Source organism: Apodemus sylvaticus, chromosome 7, assembly GCF_947179515.1.
Source record: "Apodemus sylvaticus chromosome 7, mApoSyl1.1, whole genome shotgun sequence".
Lineage (NCBI taxonomy): Eukaryota > Metazoa > Chordata > Mammalia > Rodentia > Muridae > Apodemus > Apodemus sylvaticus.
This window is the reverse complement of record NC_067478.1, coordinates 17,468,573-17,486,995: the sequence shown is the minus strand read 5'-3', so window position 1 is coordinate 17,486,995 and position 18,423 is coordinate 17,468,573. Positions and strand designations below refer to the sequence as shown.

General features: G+C 48.8%; 1 protein-coding gene and 1 long non-coding RNA gene across 3 annotated transcripts; one reads left to right on the top strand and one right to left on the bottom strand.

Moving 5' to 3' along the window:
* Window positions 1-2,574: 2,574 nt before the first annotated feature.
* Glyctk (glycerate kinase) lies at window positions 2,575-7,841 on the bottom strand. 2 transcript variants are annotated; one of them, XM_052187441.1, is made up of 5 exons: window positions 7,781-7,841; window positions 5,012-5,426; window positions 4,678-4,829; window positions 4,100-4,275; window positions 2,575-3,796 (listed from the first exon to the last, which is right to left on the bottom strand). In XM_052187441.1, exons 2-5 carry the CDS (start codon window positions 5,386-5,388, stop codon window positions 2,927-2,929), a joined length of 1,575 nt encoding a protein of 524 aa, XP_052043401.1. In that variant the 5' UTR covers window positions 5,389-5,426; window positions 7,781-7,841; the 3' UTR covers window positions 2,575-2,926. The 2 variants fall into 2 exon arrangements, with proteins under 2 accessions (XP_052043401.1, XP_052043400.1); XM_052187440.1 differs by lacking the exon at window positions 7,781-7,841 and adding an exon at window positions 7,552-7,746.
* On the top strand, window positions 3,474-6,905 carry LOC127688615 (uncharacterized). The gene is made up of 5 exons (XR_007978721.1): window positions 3,474-3,602; window positions 3,980-4,208; window positions 4,666-4,767; window positions 5,022-5,142; window positions 5,409-6,905. It is a non-coding gene; the product is annotated as an uncharacterized LOC127688615 (long non-coding RNA).
* Window positions 7,842-18,423: the final 10,582 nt, after the last annotated feature.

Genomic DNA, 18,423 nt, shown 5'->3' with positions numbered 1-18,423 from the left:
AGTGTGGAGCAGAGCAGTGGTGACTGGTTGGAGGTTGCACTGGACACAAACCCCATATGCACACTCAGGTGCGTGCACACATTTGTGTAGACACCCACTGTTCACACGCATGGGGTCTCCCGTTAAACCTCTCAACACACTGCTCCTCCAGACCATGGAGAGACCAACAAACCTGCCTTACCGATTCCTGGAGAGGCCCGAGTGTGGTCAGACCGCCGTCCTCAAGCCACTGAGGGCAACGCGGAAAGCAGAGGCACATCCCTGACTCTGCTGTGCCTTGGACTGGCCCCACGGCATCTGAGCCCCAATGGGCAGCAGAGGGTGTATGTAGAAGGCTTTAAACCAGGTTCTCCTCCTTGGTCTGTGACTGACTGACTTGCTCCACAGTCCCTGATAAACCCTATTGTCTAACTCTCCAGCCGTAGGATAAATGGGTTTAGATGGGCTGACCCCGAAAGGCTCTCCAGGCCCACAGCGCATGCCAAGTGTGGAGAATGCGAAGGTCTGAATGAGAAGGAGGGTGAGCGCCTTGTGGCAGAATCCACAAGCCATGGGAAGTGTCAGCACGGAGACGGAGGAGGGACTCGGGCAGCAAAAACCGGAGTCAGGAGGACGGCAGCAAGACCCCAGGAGGGCAGTGTCTTCAATAATCCATTAGTAAGGCACGCGTGCATTTAGCTATTCATTTATTTTATTTTTCAATGCTGGGAACTAAACCCAGGGCTTCATACATGCTAGAATAGTATTAACTACATTCCCAGCCTGTTGTTGCTGTTATTGTTAAGACAGCATTTCTGTGTAGCTCTGGCTGTCCTGGAACTTACTCTGTAGACCAGGCTGGCCTCAAACTCTCAGAGATCCGATTGCTTCTGCCTCGCAAGTGCTGGGATTAAAGGCTTGTGCCACCACTGCCTGGCTCTTTTTTAAAGCTCTTTAAAATGGGATCTCTCCTAATTACCTAGGCTGGCTTTCCCTCTGTAGCTCAGGCTAGCCATGAACTCTCAGTCATCCTGCCTCTCACATACCTGGGATTATAGGCCAGTGCACCAGGCCTGGCTACCTAATTGATATTGATGGAGAAAAAAAAAAGTCCTATTGAGCTCTGTGAGGAATTTGCCTATTTTTCTTATCTAGACTGACCAAATAGATAGGTAAGCAAATACAGAAGGTTATGCCCACAAATTGTTTCACTTATGGGGCCTAATTCAGACCCTGGTCCCCAGACTATAACCTCATAGGTGCAGGAAAGGGACCAAGGCAGCCAGGCAGAGCCTCCAGCAAGATTCTACTATCTGCTAAGCCCTCGGCCATCGATGGTGTCAGTGGTCCCCACAAGCAGCCCTACTCTGAAAAGCACCTGTGTGTATGCTATGGATGCATTCTTGCACCAGTGTCCACTACTCACTCGTTCACCACACAGAGACAACAAGGGTGTGGCTGAAAAAGCTCTTCTCTCGAATCTCTTGCCTGCAACTCAATGTCCAATGGGAATACATTCCCAAGGTGAAGGACACAGGGACAGAGCCACTCCCAGAGGACACCAGAACCACCAGTGTAAAGACAAAGTCCCCAGAGTCTCTGACCCAGTGCACAAGAACAGGAGGAAAGAAAATGGTAGAAACCGCTCCACTGACCTGAGCCTACCCTGGTCCTCAGAGCCGGCTTGCCTTGCTTACCTCCTTCTCGGTCTGAGGAACGCACAGGAGCCAGGTCTGCAAGCCGAGACCCAACTGCCAGTTAGACTGTCCAGAACCCAGTGGAGGCGGGAGGCCCTTCCCAGGACACACCAGCTCTGACCTAGAGCCCTCACACCCTCTCGATGGAAGGAGGGTCCACAGGGGCCGCCCTGGGCCTCACTGTTCTCTATGGCTTTTTATTCCTATGTGATTCTATTGCTCGCTCATATAGGGATTGGAGCCGTGGCGCACGGTGAGGATAAGCCAACAGAGGGCCCTGGTGCGGAACGAGAGGGCTCAAGGCAAACCAGGCCAGTGGCTGCGGCCAAGCCAAGGGATTCACCTCTGCCGGCTATGACAGGAGAGGGTGAGGGACCTACCACGTTTGTGCTTGAGACACACTGAAATGCTGGCCCCAGGGCCCCAGCTGGGTACCCAGAGGAACAGCAACGGAGCATGGCATGTTTAGCCTGGGAAGGGGCACAGGAGGACAAGTTCAATGCCCTGCAGCCTGAAGAAAGCCCTTGATAACCAGAGGGTGAGGGGGAACGCTACGAGTGATCCAAATACAGAGGGAGGGAAGAGCCTCAGTGGCAAGTAGATAACTTCTACCCAGTCAGGCTACAGCAGAGAGGAGAGACCGTGAGCAGGTCGCCACAGGCAGTCATGGTTAAGTAGGCAGCTCTAGGCCTGACCTGTTCACCAACACTGAGGCTGCTAGGAGCCAGATTCAACTGTCACGGATTGCCATAGCAGACCCTGAGTGTGCACCCAGCCAAAAAGGGCACGAGAAGCTCTGTGAGGCACTGGCCCCGTCGCTGGGGCCACACCCTGGGCCCTGCCCAGCAGCCCCCCGAGGGCCTGTGCTAAGGGAATAGGCACTGAGGGAAGATGAGCGGAGACCCCCACGACATGCTTTTTATTTTCAGACGCCCTAACTTCGCTCCATGGGAGAAACAGGCCGAGGACCTGGGCAGAAAGGCTTCCAGGGAGAAAATGAAAACTGTGAGCTGGCCAAGAAGCACCTTCTGGGCCTCGGGGCTGGCTACCTGCGGACATGACAGAAACTAGGGGTGGAAAGGAGCCCCCCTCTTCTGATCTAGTTGGGGGGACAAGCATGGAGTAGATCTGTGGGAGGCGGGTGGAGCAGCAGAGGAGGGAGTCCTGAAGCACAACGGGCCTGGGAATCAGTCCTTGATCTTCCTCAGAGACCCTGCCCTAGAAGGCCTCTCAGACTGTGAGCTATGCCATCACTGGGGATGAAAGATCAGGAGGTGGACATCCATAACATTGGTCCCCGTCAACCCCGTGTGCAGCAAATGTGTCCCACCCTGGAAGCGGCAAAAGAAAGTGTACGAGTCATTGTCGGCGAGGAAGGCGGCTACATCCAGGCTCTCGGCACTGGCCTGGCTGCTGAGGTCAGACATGACCCAGGCCCCGGCCACCTTTGTAGGCCCGTCCTGCCCATCAGTGCCTCCACTCAGAAATAGCACATCAATAGGCCCCAGTGGCTGCCTTCCCAGCTCCGCCCCCACATGCAGGGCCAGTTCTTGGTTCCGACCGCCCTTGCCAGATCCCTGCAGCTGCACCGTGGGCTCACCACCAGCCAGGAGGCAGACAGGACCTTTAGCCTTTGCCACAGCTTCCAGAGCCTCCTCCAGCTGCAGGTCCGGGAGCTGGAGCTCGGCTGCCAGCTGATGGAGTTCTGTCTCCTCCTCCTCCAGGGGGCGCTCAGCCAAGGGCGAGGTGAGGCGGGCAGCAGCCACGCGGGCCAGCTGCCCGTAGAAGCGAGCCACGCCCCTTACATCGCCCTGCATGGCTGTGCTCAGCACCGTGGCCCGGTAACCCAGGGCCTCAGCTTGCCTCTGAGCCTCGGCCAGGGCCAGAGAATTGGAGCCGATGATCACATTGAGGACGTGACCACAGGTATGCGGTCCGTGGGGGTCAGAGTCAGCTCGGGAGAGCACAGTCTTCACAGAGCGTGGCAGGGCAGCGCGAAGACCATAGTGGTTAAGAATTTGCAGGCAATCTTGCACACTGTGGGCGCTGGCCACGGTAGGGCCACTGGCAATCACATCCAAAGGGTCCCCAATCACATCTGACAAGATGAGGCTTACCACCTAGACAAAGACCACAAAATAAGGTTCAGTCCCGCCTCTTCCATGTTCCAGGGCCCTTAAGGACAAACAGGCCCTGGGTGTACGGCACCTGGTGTGCTGCCTTGCCACGTCTACCCACTTCCGCCACTCTCGGGTGGGCTGGCAGAATACCCAGCCAGGACGCCTCCCTCCTGCCCTCTCTAGGCTTCGTCCGTCCCAGGACTTTCCAGACCGGGCCCCTGCCATCTCATATGTTGGCCTAAGCTCGCATCTCCCTGTCACGCGCTGGGAACCCAGGGCTGACTGGAGAGGTGACTCGCGCACCTGAGCAGGATAGGCGGCCTGAGCCAGGCCTCCACCCTTCAGCTGGGACAGGGCTTTGCGGATGGTGTTCAGCTCCTGGATTGTGGCTCCCCGGGCGGCCAGCAGCTTGGTGAGCGTCTGTTTCTCCTCCAGTGTGACAGGTGGGATAGGAGCAGGCAGCAGGGCTGAGCCCCCACCTGGAGTCAGTGAGGGTGTCAGGGAGAGGGCCCAGCCCAGAGACCCAGGCAGGCCCTAAGGGAGGTGGGCTAAGAAGGTGTGGTTACAGTGCCCCCTTGTGGACACAGAGTGAAGTTGTCCCCCTACTACGGGTACGACAGGTCACAGGAGCTTACTAGCTAAGTGCTTGCCTGGCCTGTGGGAAGCCCTGAAATCGATCCCCAAAACCACAAAAAAAATTAAAACATTTTTAAACTAAGAAAGAACAACTGCCCTCACCATTACAGAACAGCTGAGGCTAGGTGACGGACCTGACGCCACCCACAAGGTACCCTCCAGGTTCCTCACTGTCTCCCTGGGTCCCGACTTCACCCTGTGACCCCGGGCGGCACTTGGGGCCTCCCTGTCAGCTGCTCCCACACCTGAGATGAGCACGAGTAGCAGGTCGTCAGCAGAGAGCCCCTCTGCCAGCTGCTGGATGGCCAGTGCAGCGCGGAGGGCGTCCCGGTCCGGTAAGTTGTCCTCGGCACCCTCAAACACCTGGATGTGGCTGTGCGGCTTCAGCAGCATCTCTCTGAGGAGGGGGCAAAGACCGGAGAAGGGAGGGGTGGGCTCGTCTCCTCCCACCTGACTTCTCAGCCATCTGACACCTATTTCGAGACCAGGCCGGATCCAGGGGATAGAGAGGTCAAAGAGGAAGGGAGGTTTTCTTCTAAAGGATAGGAGCGGGCATCCCCTGGCCCCACAGATTCTTACTGCTTTCCAGCGTGTTCCATGGCAGCTCGGATCCCCTTGGGCACGCTGATGACACCCTGCACAAGATGCTGGCCCAGCAGCTCCTCAGCTGCAGCCGCCATGCCCAGCACAGCCTTGCCGAAGCCCACCAGGTAGAGATTTTCACGTAGTTGAAAGGTCCGGTCCCGCACCCTCAGCTGTTGGCCACTAGGATCCAAGGTCAGCGTCCTCTGCAGCATGGGCCCTGGCTGCACGGCACCCACCGCACTGTCAAACAGCTGCCGTGCCTGCTCTGCCAAGGTCATGCCACTGGTCATCCGGGCCACTGGGGGCCCCCAGAGGAATGGACGGGACGGGGCTCGGAGGAGACAGGGCAAGACCTGGAGGGCTGCAGCCATGCCTCCTTCTCTCACCACAGCCGTGTAGCCATAGCTGCCTAGGGAGGGAGGAGAAGGAGTGAGGCCGCGGACAGAACCCCACCATCATGGGCACCCCTCTGAGGGCTCAGGACCGGCCTGGCGGGCTCCATAACCTGAAGTGAAACCTGAAGAACTCCTGAAGCCTGCAGCAGACCTGATCTGATGCCAGTCCTGATGCCCAGCCCTGATGCCCAGCTGCGTCCTCCTCTGCTGCGGGCCACACACCAGTCTTCTGGACACTCTGCCCCAAGTCCAAAGTTCCTGTTCAATGGACCTTCCTCTGAGGTCACCTCCTTTGCCTGGGAGTTAATCATTCACGAAGGAAGCCATTCCTCCCAGTGGGCCATGTCCCATTCTTTTCCCACATCCTGTACTTCTAAAGCTCGCACACCAAGGCAGTGCCCCTTTCTGGCATTTATGCCTTCCCACTTTACCACTTCTACCGCCAAAAAAAAAACAAAAAAAACAAAAAAAAAAAAGTTGTCTAGCCAACTGATCTCCAAGTCCATTGACCTCTAGCCTGCTCTACTCTGTCAGGTAAGACCAGTCTGGCTATGCTGGGTCCACGTGGAAAGGCTGCAGGTTTCAGTGCACACCACCTGAGGAAGCTCAGTACTCAGGCTAGAGCAGCAAGTGGTCCAGGCACAGATCCAGGGTAACTACAAGATCTGGCTCAACGTGAGGTCTTCGGCAAGTCCTCAGGTTATATGCAAAAGGACATGTGCTATGGGGCTCAATGCACAGGACAAGAAAAGACACCCTTGTAACCCACACAGCTGGTCACGATCAGCCTTGCCAAGAACACCCCTTCTGGCTCCATGATAGCAAAACAAGTCCTGAGTTACACCACTCACAGCAAAAGCAGCCTGGTGCTAGAACAGGCAAAGGCCAGGTTCCAGTGACGATGCCCAAACAATCATTTTCCCCACTGGGCAGAGTGAAAACCAGGAAGGTCTTGGGGTAAAGGTCAGGAAGCTACAGGGTAAATATAGGAGAAATAAAGGACTCATTTGTAAAAAGGTGTCTGCGTTCAGGGACAGGAGGGCACTGAAGAATGACCCGGGCTTGACCATGTAACAAGAAAGCATTCTACCACTGAGCTCCATTCAAACCCCTAAAAAAGCAGAAAGACAGCCGTATCCATAGCATGGGTGGAAGAGGGCGGAGTCTAGGGATTGGGGTTCTAGCCTCTTTAAAGTGTGTAATAAATCTTTTCTCACATTGAGCTCATTTGCAAGACGCGGGATGCAAGGAAGCCTAACTCTTAGGGAACTTGAAAGTGTCATTCTGCGGGGCGTGGTGGCGCACGCCTGTAATCCCAGCACTTGGGAGGCAGAGGCAAGTGGATTTCTGAGTTCGAGGCCAGCCTGGTCTACAGCATGAGTTCTAGGGCAGCCAGGGCTACACAGAGAAACCCTGTCTCAAGAAACCAAAACAAACAAACAAACCAAAAAAAAGTGTAGTTCTGTGGGAGAGACAGTCCTACCATGAATAAAATCATCCAATTCTCCATAGCACTCAAAGACTAAGGCTTTTATTTTCCTGCCACCTCAGGCTTTCTGATTCTCTGTACAATTTGACAGAGAGAATTCCAGGTAACAGTTTATCCCACTTCTAAATAACGTAGCACCTTCCAGACCTGCGCCATTTAGCCTTGTAGCTCCAGCTAGCTTTCCCAAAAAATACTGTTTGTTAAAAGGAATACAGGGAGCACTGCCGTGGGACGCCTGCAAACCTGTTCAGTTTTCACATACGGGATTCCCCCGAGCTTGGTACTAAACCCATCTTAGCATCTAAAACATAATGCTCAGCCCTAGATGAACTTTGTACCTATTTCACAGAGGGGCAAAAGCCTAGAAGGTCCCTATTAGAATTCAGAGAGAAAAAAAATGTTCAAGGCCAAAATTGCTAGATAAAGTACAGGGCATTGGGTGAAATTTAAAATTCGGATAAGTAATGTGTTATTATAACTATGACCAGTATATTTTGGATTATTAGTAAAAGTTACGTTGTGGTAAGTCTAAAGTTTACTGGACGACTTGGATTTTCTATTGCTAAATTCCCAGTTTTACTTAAGACACTACACTTGCCAGCTCCAGTGCACCCGGGCTGTTAAGTGAGGATATATATGCAAAGACCAACCTCGACTCCTCCCGGAACCAAGTGGAGCTGACATCACATCCGCAACTGGCCAACTGCCAGGCGACCGGAAGTGACGTCGCCCGAGGCTGCGCCTGTAATCTTCTCGAGGGAAATGTTGCCGCAGTGCAAGATTTCGCAAAATTAAGGGGCTGCTGTCTCCTGGCTCTGTCTCTGCCCGTGCCAGGAACGACTTCCAAGGACTGTTTATGTGCTCGAGACGCAAACTTACCTTTCCGCAGCTTCTAGCGCTGGAGACAGGAAGTACTCTCTGTGGGTGAGGATTAATCCGGAAGTGGCTGGTCTGAGGTCTCCCTAGAGACCGAGAGCGTGGTTTAGAACTTTCACGCCTCCCTGACTGCCAGAAAACTTGTAAAGAGGCGAATTAAGGCCTCTGGTTTCTGTGTTCCTGCAGTGGATTCTCGGTGATTTGTAATGAGCCTTCCCTCTTCATCCTGTTAGATCTAGTCAATCGTTAAATACACCCTGAATTCTTGTCAGGTTGCTGACACGGGGCTGAACCATCAGCAACAGCTACAACACACCCCTCTAGAGATTTAAAGTCATGAATGGGCCCGGCGGTGGTGGCCCACGCCTTTATCCCAGCACTTGGAGGGCAGAGGTAGATGGATTACTGAGTTCGAGGCCAGCCTGGTCTACAGAGTGAGTTCTAGGACAGCCAGGGCTACACAGAGAAATCCGGTCTCGAAAAAACAACACAAATAAAAAAGTCACCGATGGCAATTCATTGATGTTTACCACTTTTCTCCGGAATTCCAGGTCCAGAGAAGCTGAGGCCCTCTTCTGACCTCCTCAGGCGCCAGGCATTCATGTGGTACACAGACATCTGTGAGGCCAAACATTTATATACATGAGGAAATCCTTTTTTCTAATGGAGACGAGTCTGGGATGTAGCTCCACTACTGGAGTGCTTGCTAAGCATGCACAAGGCCCTGGCCTGATCCCCAACATGGCATAAACCAGGCTTTATGAAGCATGCCTATAATCTCAACATGAGAAGAATGAGGATCTCAAAGTCATCCTAGTCTATGTAGTCTAAGGTCAGTCTGGGATATATAAAACCTTGTCTCAAAACAAGTTGGGGGACTGACCAGATAGCTCAGCAGTTTAGAGCACTTACCACTCTTCCAAAGGATGGGGGTTCTAGTCCCGGCACCCACGTGGCAGCTTACAACCATCTCTAACTCCAAATTCTAAGGAAGTCAGTGCCCTCTTCCTGCCTCTTAGAGAACCAGGTACTGTGCACTTACATACATGCAGGGCAAACTCTCTCTCTCTCTCTCTCTCTCTCTCTCTCTCTCACACACACACACACACACACACACAAAATTTAAAAATAATTAAAACAATAAATGAGGCCGGGCGGTGGTGGCACACGCCTGTGATCCCAGCTCTCTGGGAGGCAGAGGCAGGTGGATTTCTGAGTTCGAGGCCAGCCTGGTCTGCAGAGTGAGTTCCAGGACAGGACTACACAAAGAAACCCTGTCTCAACAAAAACCAAATCCAAAAAACCAAAAAAAAAAAAAAAAAAAAAAAAAAAACCAATAAATGAGTGGTACCTGGGGAATAACACCCGAGGTTGTCTTTTGGCCTTCACGCACAGAAATACACATATACACACACATACAAAATAAGCAAGTTGGGCTGGAGAGATGTCTCAGCAGTTAAGAACACTGACTGCTCTCTTAGAGAAATCCTTAGTTCAATTCCAAGCAACCACATGATGGCTCACAACCATCTGTAATGGGATCTAATGCTCTCTTCTGGTATGTCTGAAGACAGCTACAGGATATTCATATAAATAAAATAAATATATAAATCTAAAAATAATAATAAGCAAGTCATATGTGGGTCTGGTATCTAGCCATAGCTTTATTTCCGTTTTTAAAATGACATCACTGTCTCCTCCAGAGATAAACAATGGTGCCAGGCAGTGGTGGTACACACTGTAATCCCAGCACTCTGGGAGGTAGAGGCAAACAGATTTCTGAGTTCAAGGCCAGCCTGGTCTACAGAGTGAGTTCCAGGACAGCCAGGGCTATACAGAGAAACCCTGTCTCTAAAAGAACAAATCCAAGAGAGAGAGAAAAGAGAGAGAGAGAGAGAGAGAGAGAGAGAGAGAGAGAGAGAGGGAGAGGGAGAGGGAGAGGGAGAGGGAGAGGGAGAGAGAGAGAGAGAGAGAGAGAGAGAGAGAGAGAGAGAGACAAACAATGGCTTCACACAGGGGAAGGTAGATGGGTCTCTTAGAACATGGACATACCTCAGGATCTAGCCAAAGTTCCCACTTGTTTTGTTTGGTTTTGTTTTGAGACAGGGTCTCACTATGTAGTCCTGGTTGTCCATGAACTCACTGTGTAGAACAAACCCACAGAGCTCTGTCTGCCTGTCTCTGGAGTCCTGGGATTAAACGTTTGCATCTCCACACCTGATTAAGACCCTGCTTCTTAACATTCTTTCTTTGAAGATTGGATTTCAACAGGAATTCCAGAGATACACAAATTTTCCAACAATAGCAGCTGTGGGTGGATTGACGCCACACCTAAATGGAAGATTCTGGAGACTCATTACTGACTGAAATTCTATGATTCTGGAGAATTAGAATGTTACACATCTAGAACTGATATCATGGGCAAATTTTGGTTCCCCTGAGTTTTTGTTGTTGCTTGGATCTGATGTTTCTTGATATTTACATTATTTTTAGTTATTTCTATGTGTGTGCCTCTGTGAGGGTGTATACACATGAGTATAGGTGTCAAAGGAGGCCAGAGGTCCTCTGAAAGTGAAGTCACAGTCCATTTGTGAGATGCCTCACATGGGAGATGGAACTGAACTGGAATCCTCTGGAAGAGCAGCACACACCCTTAACTGCTGAGCCATCTCTCCAGCCCATAGTTTAGTGAGTTTTTTGTTTTGGTTTGGTTTTGATATGGGGACCTGGAACTCTTAGCAATCCTTTTGCCTCAGCCTCTTTTGTGAGCTACCATGCCAAACTGTTTAGTTCCCTTACTAGACATTTTTCATCTGCCTCTCTATTGGACCTAACATCACTTTGATTATGAAGTAAAACCCCTGGAATATAGTAACATAATTTACCAATCCATTAGCGTCCACCAATCCAAAAGAGAAGAACGGGTTGTCAGGCAGCATCTGAGACCTACAGCAGGGGCTTTCCTGCTTTGGTAAGGATCATACCTGTTTGTAGGATCATAAACTTGATTTATACTTTCCTCTGTAATGATAAAATTGTCATACAACTGCCTCTGTGGTGGAAAGTGCCTATGGAACAACTTGAATCCATATTCCCCGATCACAGAACAAACTCTTCATCCCTTTGAAGCAAGCACTGCATTTTGCAATGATGATGCCTAAGAAAATCTTTGCAAAAGATCTGTCTTAAAATTCACAATGAAAATACAACTGGCTGGGTGGTGGTGGTGCATGCCTGTAATCCCAGCACTCTGGGAGGCAGAGGCAGACAGATTTCTGAGTTCGAAGCCATCCTGGTCTACAGAATGAGTTCCAGGACAGCCAGGGCTATACAGAGAAACCCTGTCTTCGAAAAAAAACAAAACAAAACAAAACAAAACAAAAAAAAAAAAGAAAGAAAGAAAAGAAAAAAGGAAAAAAGAAAAAAAAAGAAAAAATACAACTGATTTTTAAGGTTCTGTTTACTATCGCGTGTTGCTGATGTGTGTGTACAGACACCAGTGTGTATGTGGAGGTCGGAGGACAGCCTTGTGGAGTTGCCTCTATCAACAGTCACATGGCCTCCAGGAATCAAACTCAGGCTACCAGGGCTGTGCATCCAGCATCTGTAACAACCCACCAGCCCAAAACCAATTTAATTTATGGAATACTTGAGAGAACTTGGTCTGTCATCAGCTCCATAAGCTGTTCCTCCAAAATCTGTGTAAAACGTCTATTTTGTCCTACATTTGTCCTTGATATCCTTGGACTTGGGTCCCATACAAAAGGTCCCTTATAGCTAAGGCTGGGACATACATACCTGTAATCCTAGGGAACAGACACAGGGGGATCAAACCAAGTTTGAGGCTAGCTTTTCAACAAGAAAGTTCCAGGCCAGTCAGGGGTAATAATGAGATTTTATCTGAAAATAAACAAAATAATAAATACATTTTTAAAAAAAGAAGGAAGAGAGAAGGAAGGAAGGAAGGAAGGAAGGAAGGAAGGAAGGAAGGAAGGAAGGAAAGATCTAAACCTTAGTCACAGGACAGTCTAGGTGATAGCCTCCTATTTTCCAACATGTCAAGTTGTTCCAAATAACACCTTTCTTGAGTTGAGAGTAGTGTTTGGTAGTGGAGCACTCTGTAACATACGGACACCTAGGGTTCATTCCCCAGCACCACATAAAGCTGGCCATAGTGGTGCATGCCTAGAATCCTAGCTCTCAGGAGGTGGAGGCAGAATCAGAAGTTCATGGTCATCCTCACACAAATTTGAGGTCACATGAAATTCTTTCAAAAAAAAAAAAAGGAAAAAGAAAGCACGCTTGCTGAGAGGCATGCTTGAAGATCCATGTGCCTGATTTTGAAGATTGATTGATTGATTGATTGATTGATTTAATGTATACGAGTATACCATTACTCTCTTCAGACACACCAGAAGAGGGCATCAGATCCCATTACAGATGGATGTGAGCCACCATGTGGTTGCTGGGAATTGAACTCAGGACCTCTGGAAGAAAGGTCGGAGCTCTTAACCGCTGAGCTATCTCCCCAGCCCTGTACCTGGTTTTAATCCCAACTAGTCTGTTTTGGTTTTGTTTGTTTGTTTTTTGGTTTTTCAAGGCAGGGTTTCTCTGTGTGGTCCTGGCTGTCCTGGAACTCACTCTGTAGACCAGGCTGGCCTCAAACTCAGAAATCTGCCTGCCTCTGCCTCCCAAGTGCTGGGTTTACAGGCGTGCATCACCACGCCCGGCCTGTTTGGTATTTTCTTGACAACTACCATTTAATTATAAACTTTCCTTTAACCTGGGAATGGGACAGTTGCAAGGAAAGGATCAATACCGTTTGATTAATTTTACAGTTCTTTAAAAAATGAAGCTGTGTGCCAAGAGGAAACTAAGTTGCCCTAGCAAACGGAAGAATTGGTGGAGACACAGAGAAACAAAACCCTTTCAACTCAGGGTGAGGTCTCAAGCTTGGGGCCAGTCTCCCTCTGCTGACACCCTTGGCTCTTAAGTGCTGGTCTGTTTTGAGGTTCTCTCTAGCGGGAGAGTGCAAGGGTGCAGCTGGTCCATGGAAGGAGGTGGGTTGGCAGCTCTGGAGGATAGCAAGCAGAAGTGGAAGGTGCAAACTTCTCACAGAAGCAGCTCTACTGTAGAACTGATAAGGGGTTGCCAGAGCCCAGCTGTCCCTTTGGGGGTAATAACTGTACAACATAACCACCAGAGCTTCATAGCCACCTCTTAATTGCTCGCAATAATTTCCACCAATAGGCATAGTGACAATTGCCTTTGATGACAGCATTCCATAGGCAGAGGCAGGTGGATCTCTGTGAGATTGAGACTAGCCTGGTGTCTACATAGTGAGTTCCAGGCTACATAGAGAGACCTTGTCTCAAGAAAGCAGGAAAAAAAAAAGTTAGGCCTGGAGAGAGGGCTCAGCAACTAAGAGCACTGGTTGCTCTTCCAGAGGACTTAGGTTCAATTCCCAGTCCCAGAATGGTGGCTCACAACCACCTATAATTCCAGTTACAGAAAATCCAACTCCCCCTCCTGGCCTTGTGTGCACCTATGTGCTTATATACAGACATGCAGCCAAAACACCCATACACATAAAATTAAAATTTTTTTAAAGATTTTATTTATTATATGTAAGTACACTGCAGCTGTCTTCAGACACTCCAGAAGAGGGCATCAGATCTCATTATAGATGGTTGTGAGCCACCATGTGGTTGCTGGGATTTGAACTCAGGACTTCTGGAAGAACAGACAGTGTTCTTAACCACTGAGCCATCTCATCAGCCCATAATAAAATATTTTTAAAGTAACAATAGTTGCACCAATAACAGATTCCATAATTCCCATGGATACCAAAACCCACAGATGCTAAAGTCACCTAAAATATTTTTGTTTGCTTGCTTTGTTTTTGAGACAACAGTCTAACTGTGTAGCCCTGGTTGTCCTGGAACTCATAGCTCCACCTACCACTGCTTCCCCAGGGTTAAAGGCATGGGTACCACACCCAGTGCCCCAGCCCAAAATTAGTATTTGTATGTAATCCACACACATCTTTCTGTATACTTGCCTCCTTTGTAATTCTTTTTTTTTTTCTGTTTTTTTTTTTTTTCTTTGAGACAGGGTTTCTCTGTGTAGTCCTGGCTGTCCTGGAACTCACTCTGTAGACCAGGCTGGCCTCGAACTCAGAAATCCGCCTGCCTCTGCCTCCCAGAGTGCTGGGATTACAGGCATGCGCCACCATGCCCAGCTTCCTTTGTAATTCTTAATACAATATGCATGCTGTACAATTGCTACACTGAACTGTTTAGGAGGCAACCACAGGGCAGACAGTCCTTACATACTCAGTTCAGATCAGCCCATCATAGGCTGAGTCCATCTGCAAAGTTGGAATCCATGGGGTATAATGTAGGCTGAGTTATCAGAAAGGTTTTTCTCTTCTCAGACTTTGGAGACAATTTTGTGGGAGTCAAGATAAGAGCTTCAGGGACTGGGCAGTTCCTCCTACCCCAGGTCGGTCAGTATCTTTGCCCCAGAACAAGACAGCATTGTTTGCCAACAATGGACTTTGTTAAATATGAATGGTTATTTGGGAACAAGGCCAAAGTTGGCGTTGCAGAGCACTATGGGAATCCAATCTTGGGTGTCTGTTGTCTTCAAGACCTTGAGAAGTTACTTAACCACTCAGAGACCCCGGCTTCCTCTTTATAAACATAAGTCTAAAAGAAACTGGGGAGGCTTGCTCAGTATTCATCACAGTCTGCGTCAAGCTCCAAGGAAGGAAGGAAAGAAGGAAGAAAGAAAAGGAAAGGAGAGAGAGAAAGAAAGAGAAGCTTTTGTTTTCTATGTATTCACTTCTGTATATGTGCAGGCCACAACTCAAGCATAGAAGGCAAAGGACAGTTTGTGAAGTCTGCTCTCTCCCTCTACCAAGGGCTCTGTGATGACCTGGTGTCAAGTCCATCTTGGTAGCAAGCACTTTCACCCTGACCCATTTCATTAGATAGATAGATAGATAGATAGATAGATAGATAGATAGATAGATAGATAAAAACTAATAGGTCTTCTCTACAGGGATGAAGGGAAACCCAGCCCCTGAGCTAGAAAATTCAAGGCAGAGAGCACGTATGCCAACCACACCTTGCAAAAGATAGGGGACTGAGGGATGCTGGGAGATCCTAGAGGCCAGGAAGGCCTTGATATGTTAAATAGGCTCCTCAGCCATTTGTCCTGGGTCTGAAACAACAAAAACCGACCATGAGGTTGCCACCGAAGAGGTTATGATTTTATAATCTCAGATTGATATCTCTTCTACCACAGAACACTTATTTCAAGGGCTTCCCTTGAGGGAATGAAGCATTTGTGTAGCAAACCAATGAACTCATGAGGCATGCAGCAGTTCTAAGTGAATGATCCTCTATATTTGAAACCGTCTATACAAAATCACCACTGGATTCAATTGTGTTCCAACCTCCCACCTTTCTTCCGTAGCTGTTACTCTTTCTCAAACACGCCCGCTTTTAAATGGCCCAGGGAAGCCTCCTGACTCTAATTATCCCAAGGCTCTAAAGAAGCCCTGCAGGGCACTTTAGCGCAGAGAGTACCTCAATTAGAATTTGTAAGAAAAAAACTGAAGAGGCGGCACGTGCCTCTGGAGGCGGAGCCTGGACGACCGCCTAGTGTTTAGCCTCTTTTCTGTTTTGTTTGTTTTTTAGATTTTTAATTTTTTTAAAAAAGATTTATTTATTTTATGTATACGAGTACACTACTGCTCTCTTCAGACACACCAGAAGAGGGCATCGGAATCCATTACAGATGGTCGTGAGCCACCATGTGGTTGCTGAGAACTGAACTTCTGGAAGAGCAGTTGGCGCTCTCAACCACTGAGCCATCTCTCCAGCCTGTTTGTTTCATCTTTAAAAACAAAAACAAACCCCACTATACAGCCCTGGCTGGTTTCAACACCACGACTGTAGGCCAGCACTAGGATGAGAGGCGCGAGCCTCCACACATAATCTCGAGCTTTTTTTAAAAAAGTGATGCAGTCCACTCTTAACTGAGCTTTTCCTCTGACCTGGAACTAGCTAGCCATTTTGGGTCACTTTCAAAGTCCACACTTTAAGGCAGGGATACTATAGCCCGGAAGCCAGGCAAGCCCTCTCTGCAGAGCCGGGAGCCAAACCAGCGAATGAGTCCAAGGCACCGTCTTAAAATATGAAAAAATGCCGGGCGGTGGTGTTACACGCCTGTAATCCCAGCACTCTGGGAGGCAGAGACAGGTGGATTTCTGAGTTCGAGGCCAGCCTGGTCTACAGAGTGAGTTCCAGGACAGCCAGGGCTATACAGAGAAACCCTGTCTCGAAAAAAAACCAAATCCAAAAAACCAAATTTAAAAAAAAAAAAAAAACAAAAACAACAAAAAAAAACAGAATGAAAGATACCTTTTAAGGATTTCTTTTGGTTGAGAACATTTTGGTAAATTAAGGCTGTTGCTACAGTCGTTTTTGTATGTTAAAATGGACCCCTCCAAAGACACACAGAATGGCATCTCCTGGGTATATTTGCTCCCCAACTGCTGTTATAAAAGAACAGTTTTGGAATTTACCCTAAATGACAGACCTGTTGGGGTTTTGTCTAAGCTCCACCCACACCTACCTGGCAATAGCCAGGTATGCCCCGCCCCAGAGATCTGGCCCACTATAAGTGGGGCTACTTGCTCCTCCTCTCCCTCTTTGCTCTCCGCTCTCCCATACTCTCTCACCTCTCTGCCCCTGGGGCTCTAACCCCCCCCCCTCCACGTGGTCATGGCCGGCCTCCACTCTCTCTATTCTCTCTCTCTCTCTCTCTCTCTCTCTCTCTCTCTCTCTCCCCCTCTCTACCCGTCTCTACCACTAACTCCTATCCCCTATTCTGAATAAACTCTATTCTATACCATGTCTGTGTGTGTGTGGTCCCTCAGGGGCAGAGGTGCCCAGGCAAGGGCCCGCCTGGACACCTTCCCCCACGCCGCCTAGCCACACTCACCTAACCCCCTATACTCCCCCCTTTTTAAGCCCCTTCACTACCCGGAAGAGATTACACAAACTTTTAGTCATAGAACAGCACCCCCCCCAAATCAGTATGTTGATCAATTATATTTGTGGAAATATCAAGTAGATAGGCCACAAAGCAAAGACACATAGTAGGGAAATTATAGATTTCAAGTTTGATGTTACAGTCATCTTAGCTTTAGGGTTAATGAAGCTAAACTGAATGATAACTCTCAAGGAATTTATTAGTTAGGGGAATGTTAGAAATTTGAGTAAATGGCTAATTTTTTCTTTTTTTTCTTTCTTTTTTTTTTTTTTTGGTTTTTTGGATTTGTTTTTTTCGAGACAGGGTTTCTTTGTGTAGCCCTGGCTGTCCTGGAACTCACTCTGTAGACCAGGCTGGCCTTGAACTCAGAAATCTGCCTGCCTCCCAGAGTGCTGGGATTACAGGCGTGCACCACCACTGCCCGGCAAATTTTTCTTTTTAATATGAGTATACATGTAGAAATCTTCAGACACACCAGAAGATGACATCGGATCCCATTAGAGATGGTCGTGAACCACCATGTGGTTGCTAGGATTTGAACTCAGAACCTCTGGAAGAGCAGTCAGTGCTCTTGACGGGTGAGCCATCTCTCCAGCCCAAGTAAATGGCTATTAAAAGTCTAAAACAAGGCCAGCTTAGAAGGCTCAGAAGGTAAAAACACACACACGTTTTTTTGTTTTGTTTTTTGGATTTGGTTTTTTTTGAGACAGGGTTTCTCTCTATAGCCTGGCTGTCCTGGAACTCACTTTGTAGACCAGGCTGGCCTGGAACTCAGAAATCCGCCTGCCTCTGCCTCCCAGAGTGCTGGGATTACAGGTAGGCACCACCACTGCCCAACTTCACACACAAGTTTTTTAAGTAGTTGTGGATCATTTGGCTCTTGGCTACCTTTGATCTCTCCACAAGTGGGATGCTCTAGTCAGCCAGCCTGCAGCATCTTTATTATAGATGCTCTCCAGAAAACTTGAGTTCACACAGCAAGTCTGGCACATGGCACCAGATCTGTCCTTGCTATCTGAAGCTTCATGACGGCCCATACCATCCTTTACAAGCTCAAAAACGATCACTGGAGATTGAGTGCAACTGCCTACGGAAGATTTTTTTCTCGAAAAGATGTCCTTTTTGTTTGTTTTTTTTTGTTTGTTTGTTTTGTTTTTTGGATTTGGTTTTTTTTGAGACAGGGTTTCTTTGTATAGCCCTGGCTGTCCTGGAACTCTGTAGACCAGGCTGGCCTCGAACTCAGAAATCTGCCTGCCTCTGCCTCCCAGGGTGCTGGGATTACAGGCGTGCGCTGCCACCACCACCCAGCCCCCGAATAGATTTCCAATTTGGAAAGTTGCCGTCCATTCAGGTTGCACTCAAACCGGTTCGTTCCCTTCCTCACACCCCAGAACAAATTGTAGCCTTGAGCTCTGCCCTTTGTCAAGAGGCAACTACAGTACAAACTTACAATCTTGTCATTTTTCCTCAGCCAACAATTTCTCTTTCTATGTAGATACCCTCTTGCTTTACCGAAGGACCTGAGATACAGCCCACACATTTTCCAAGAAGACTCCATTTTTTCTAGTGTTCCATTTCGT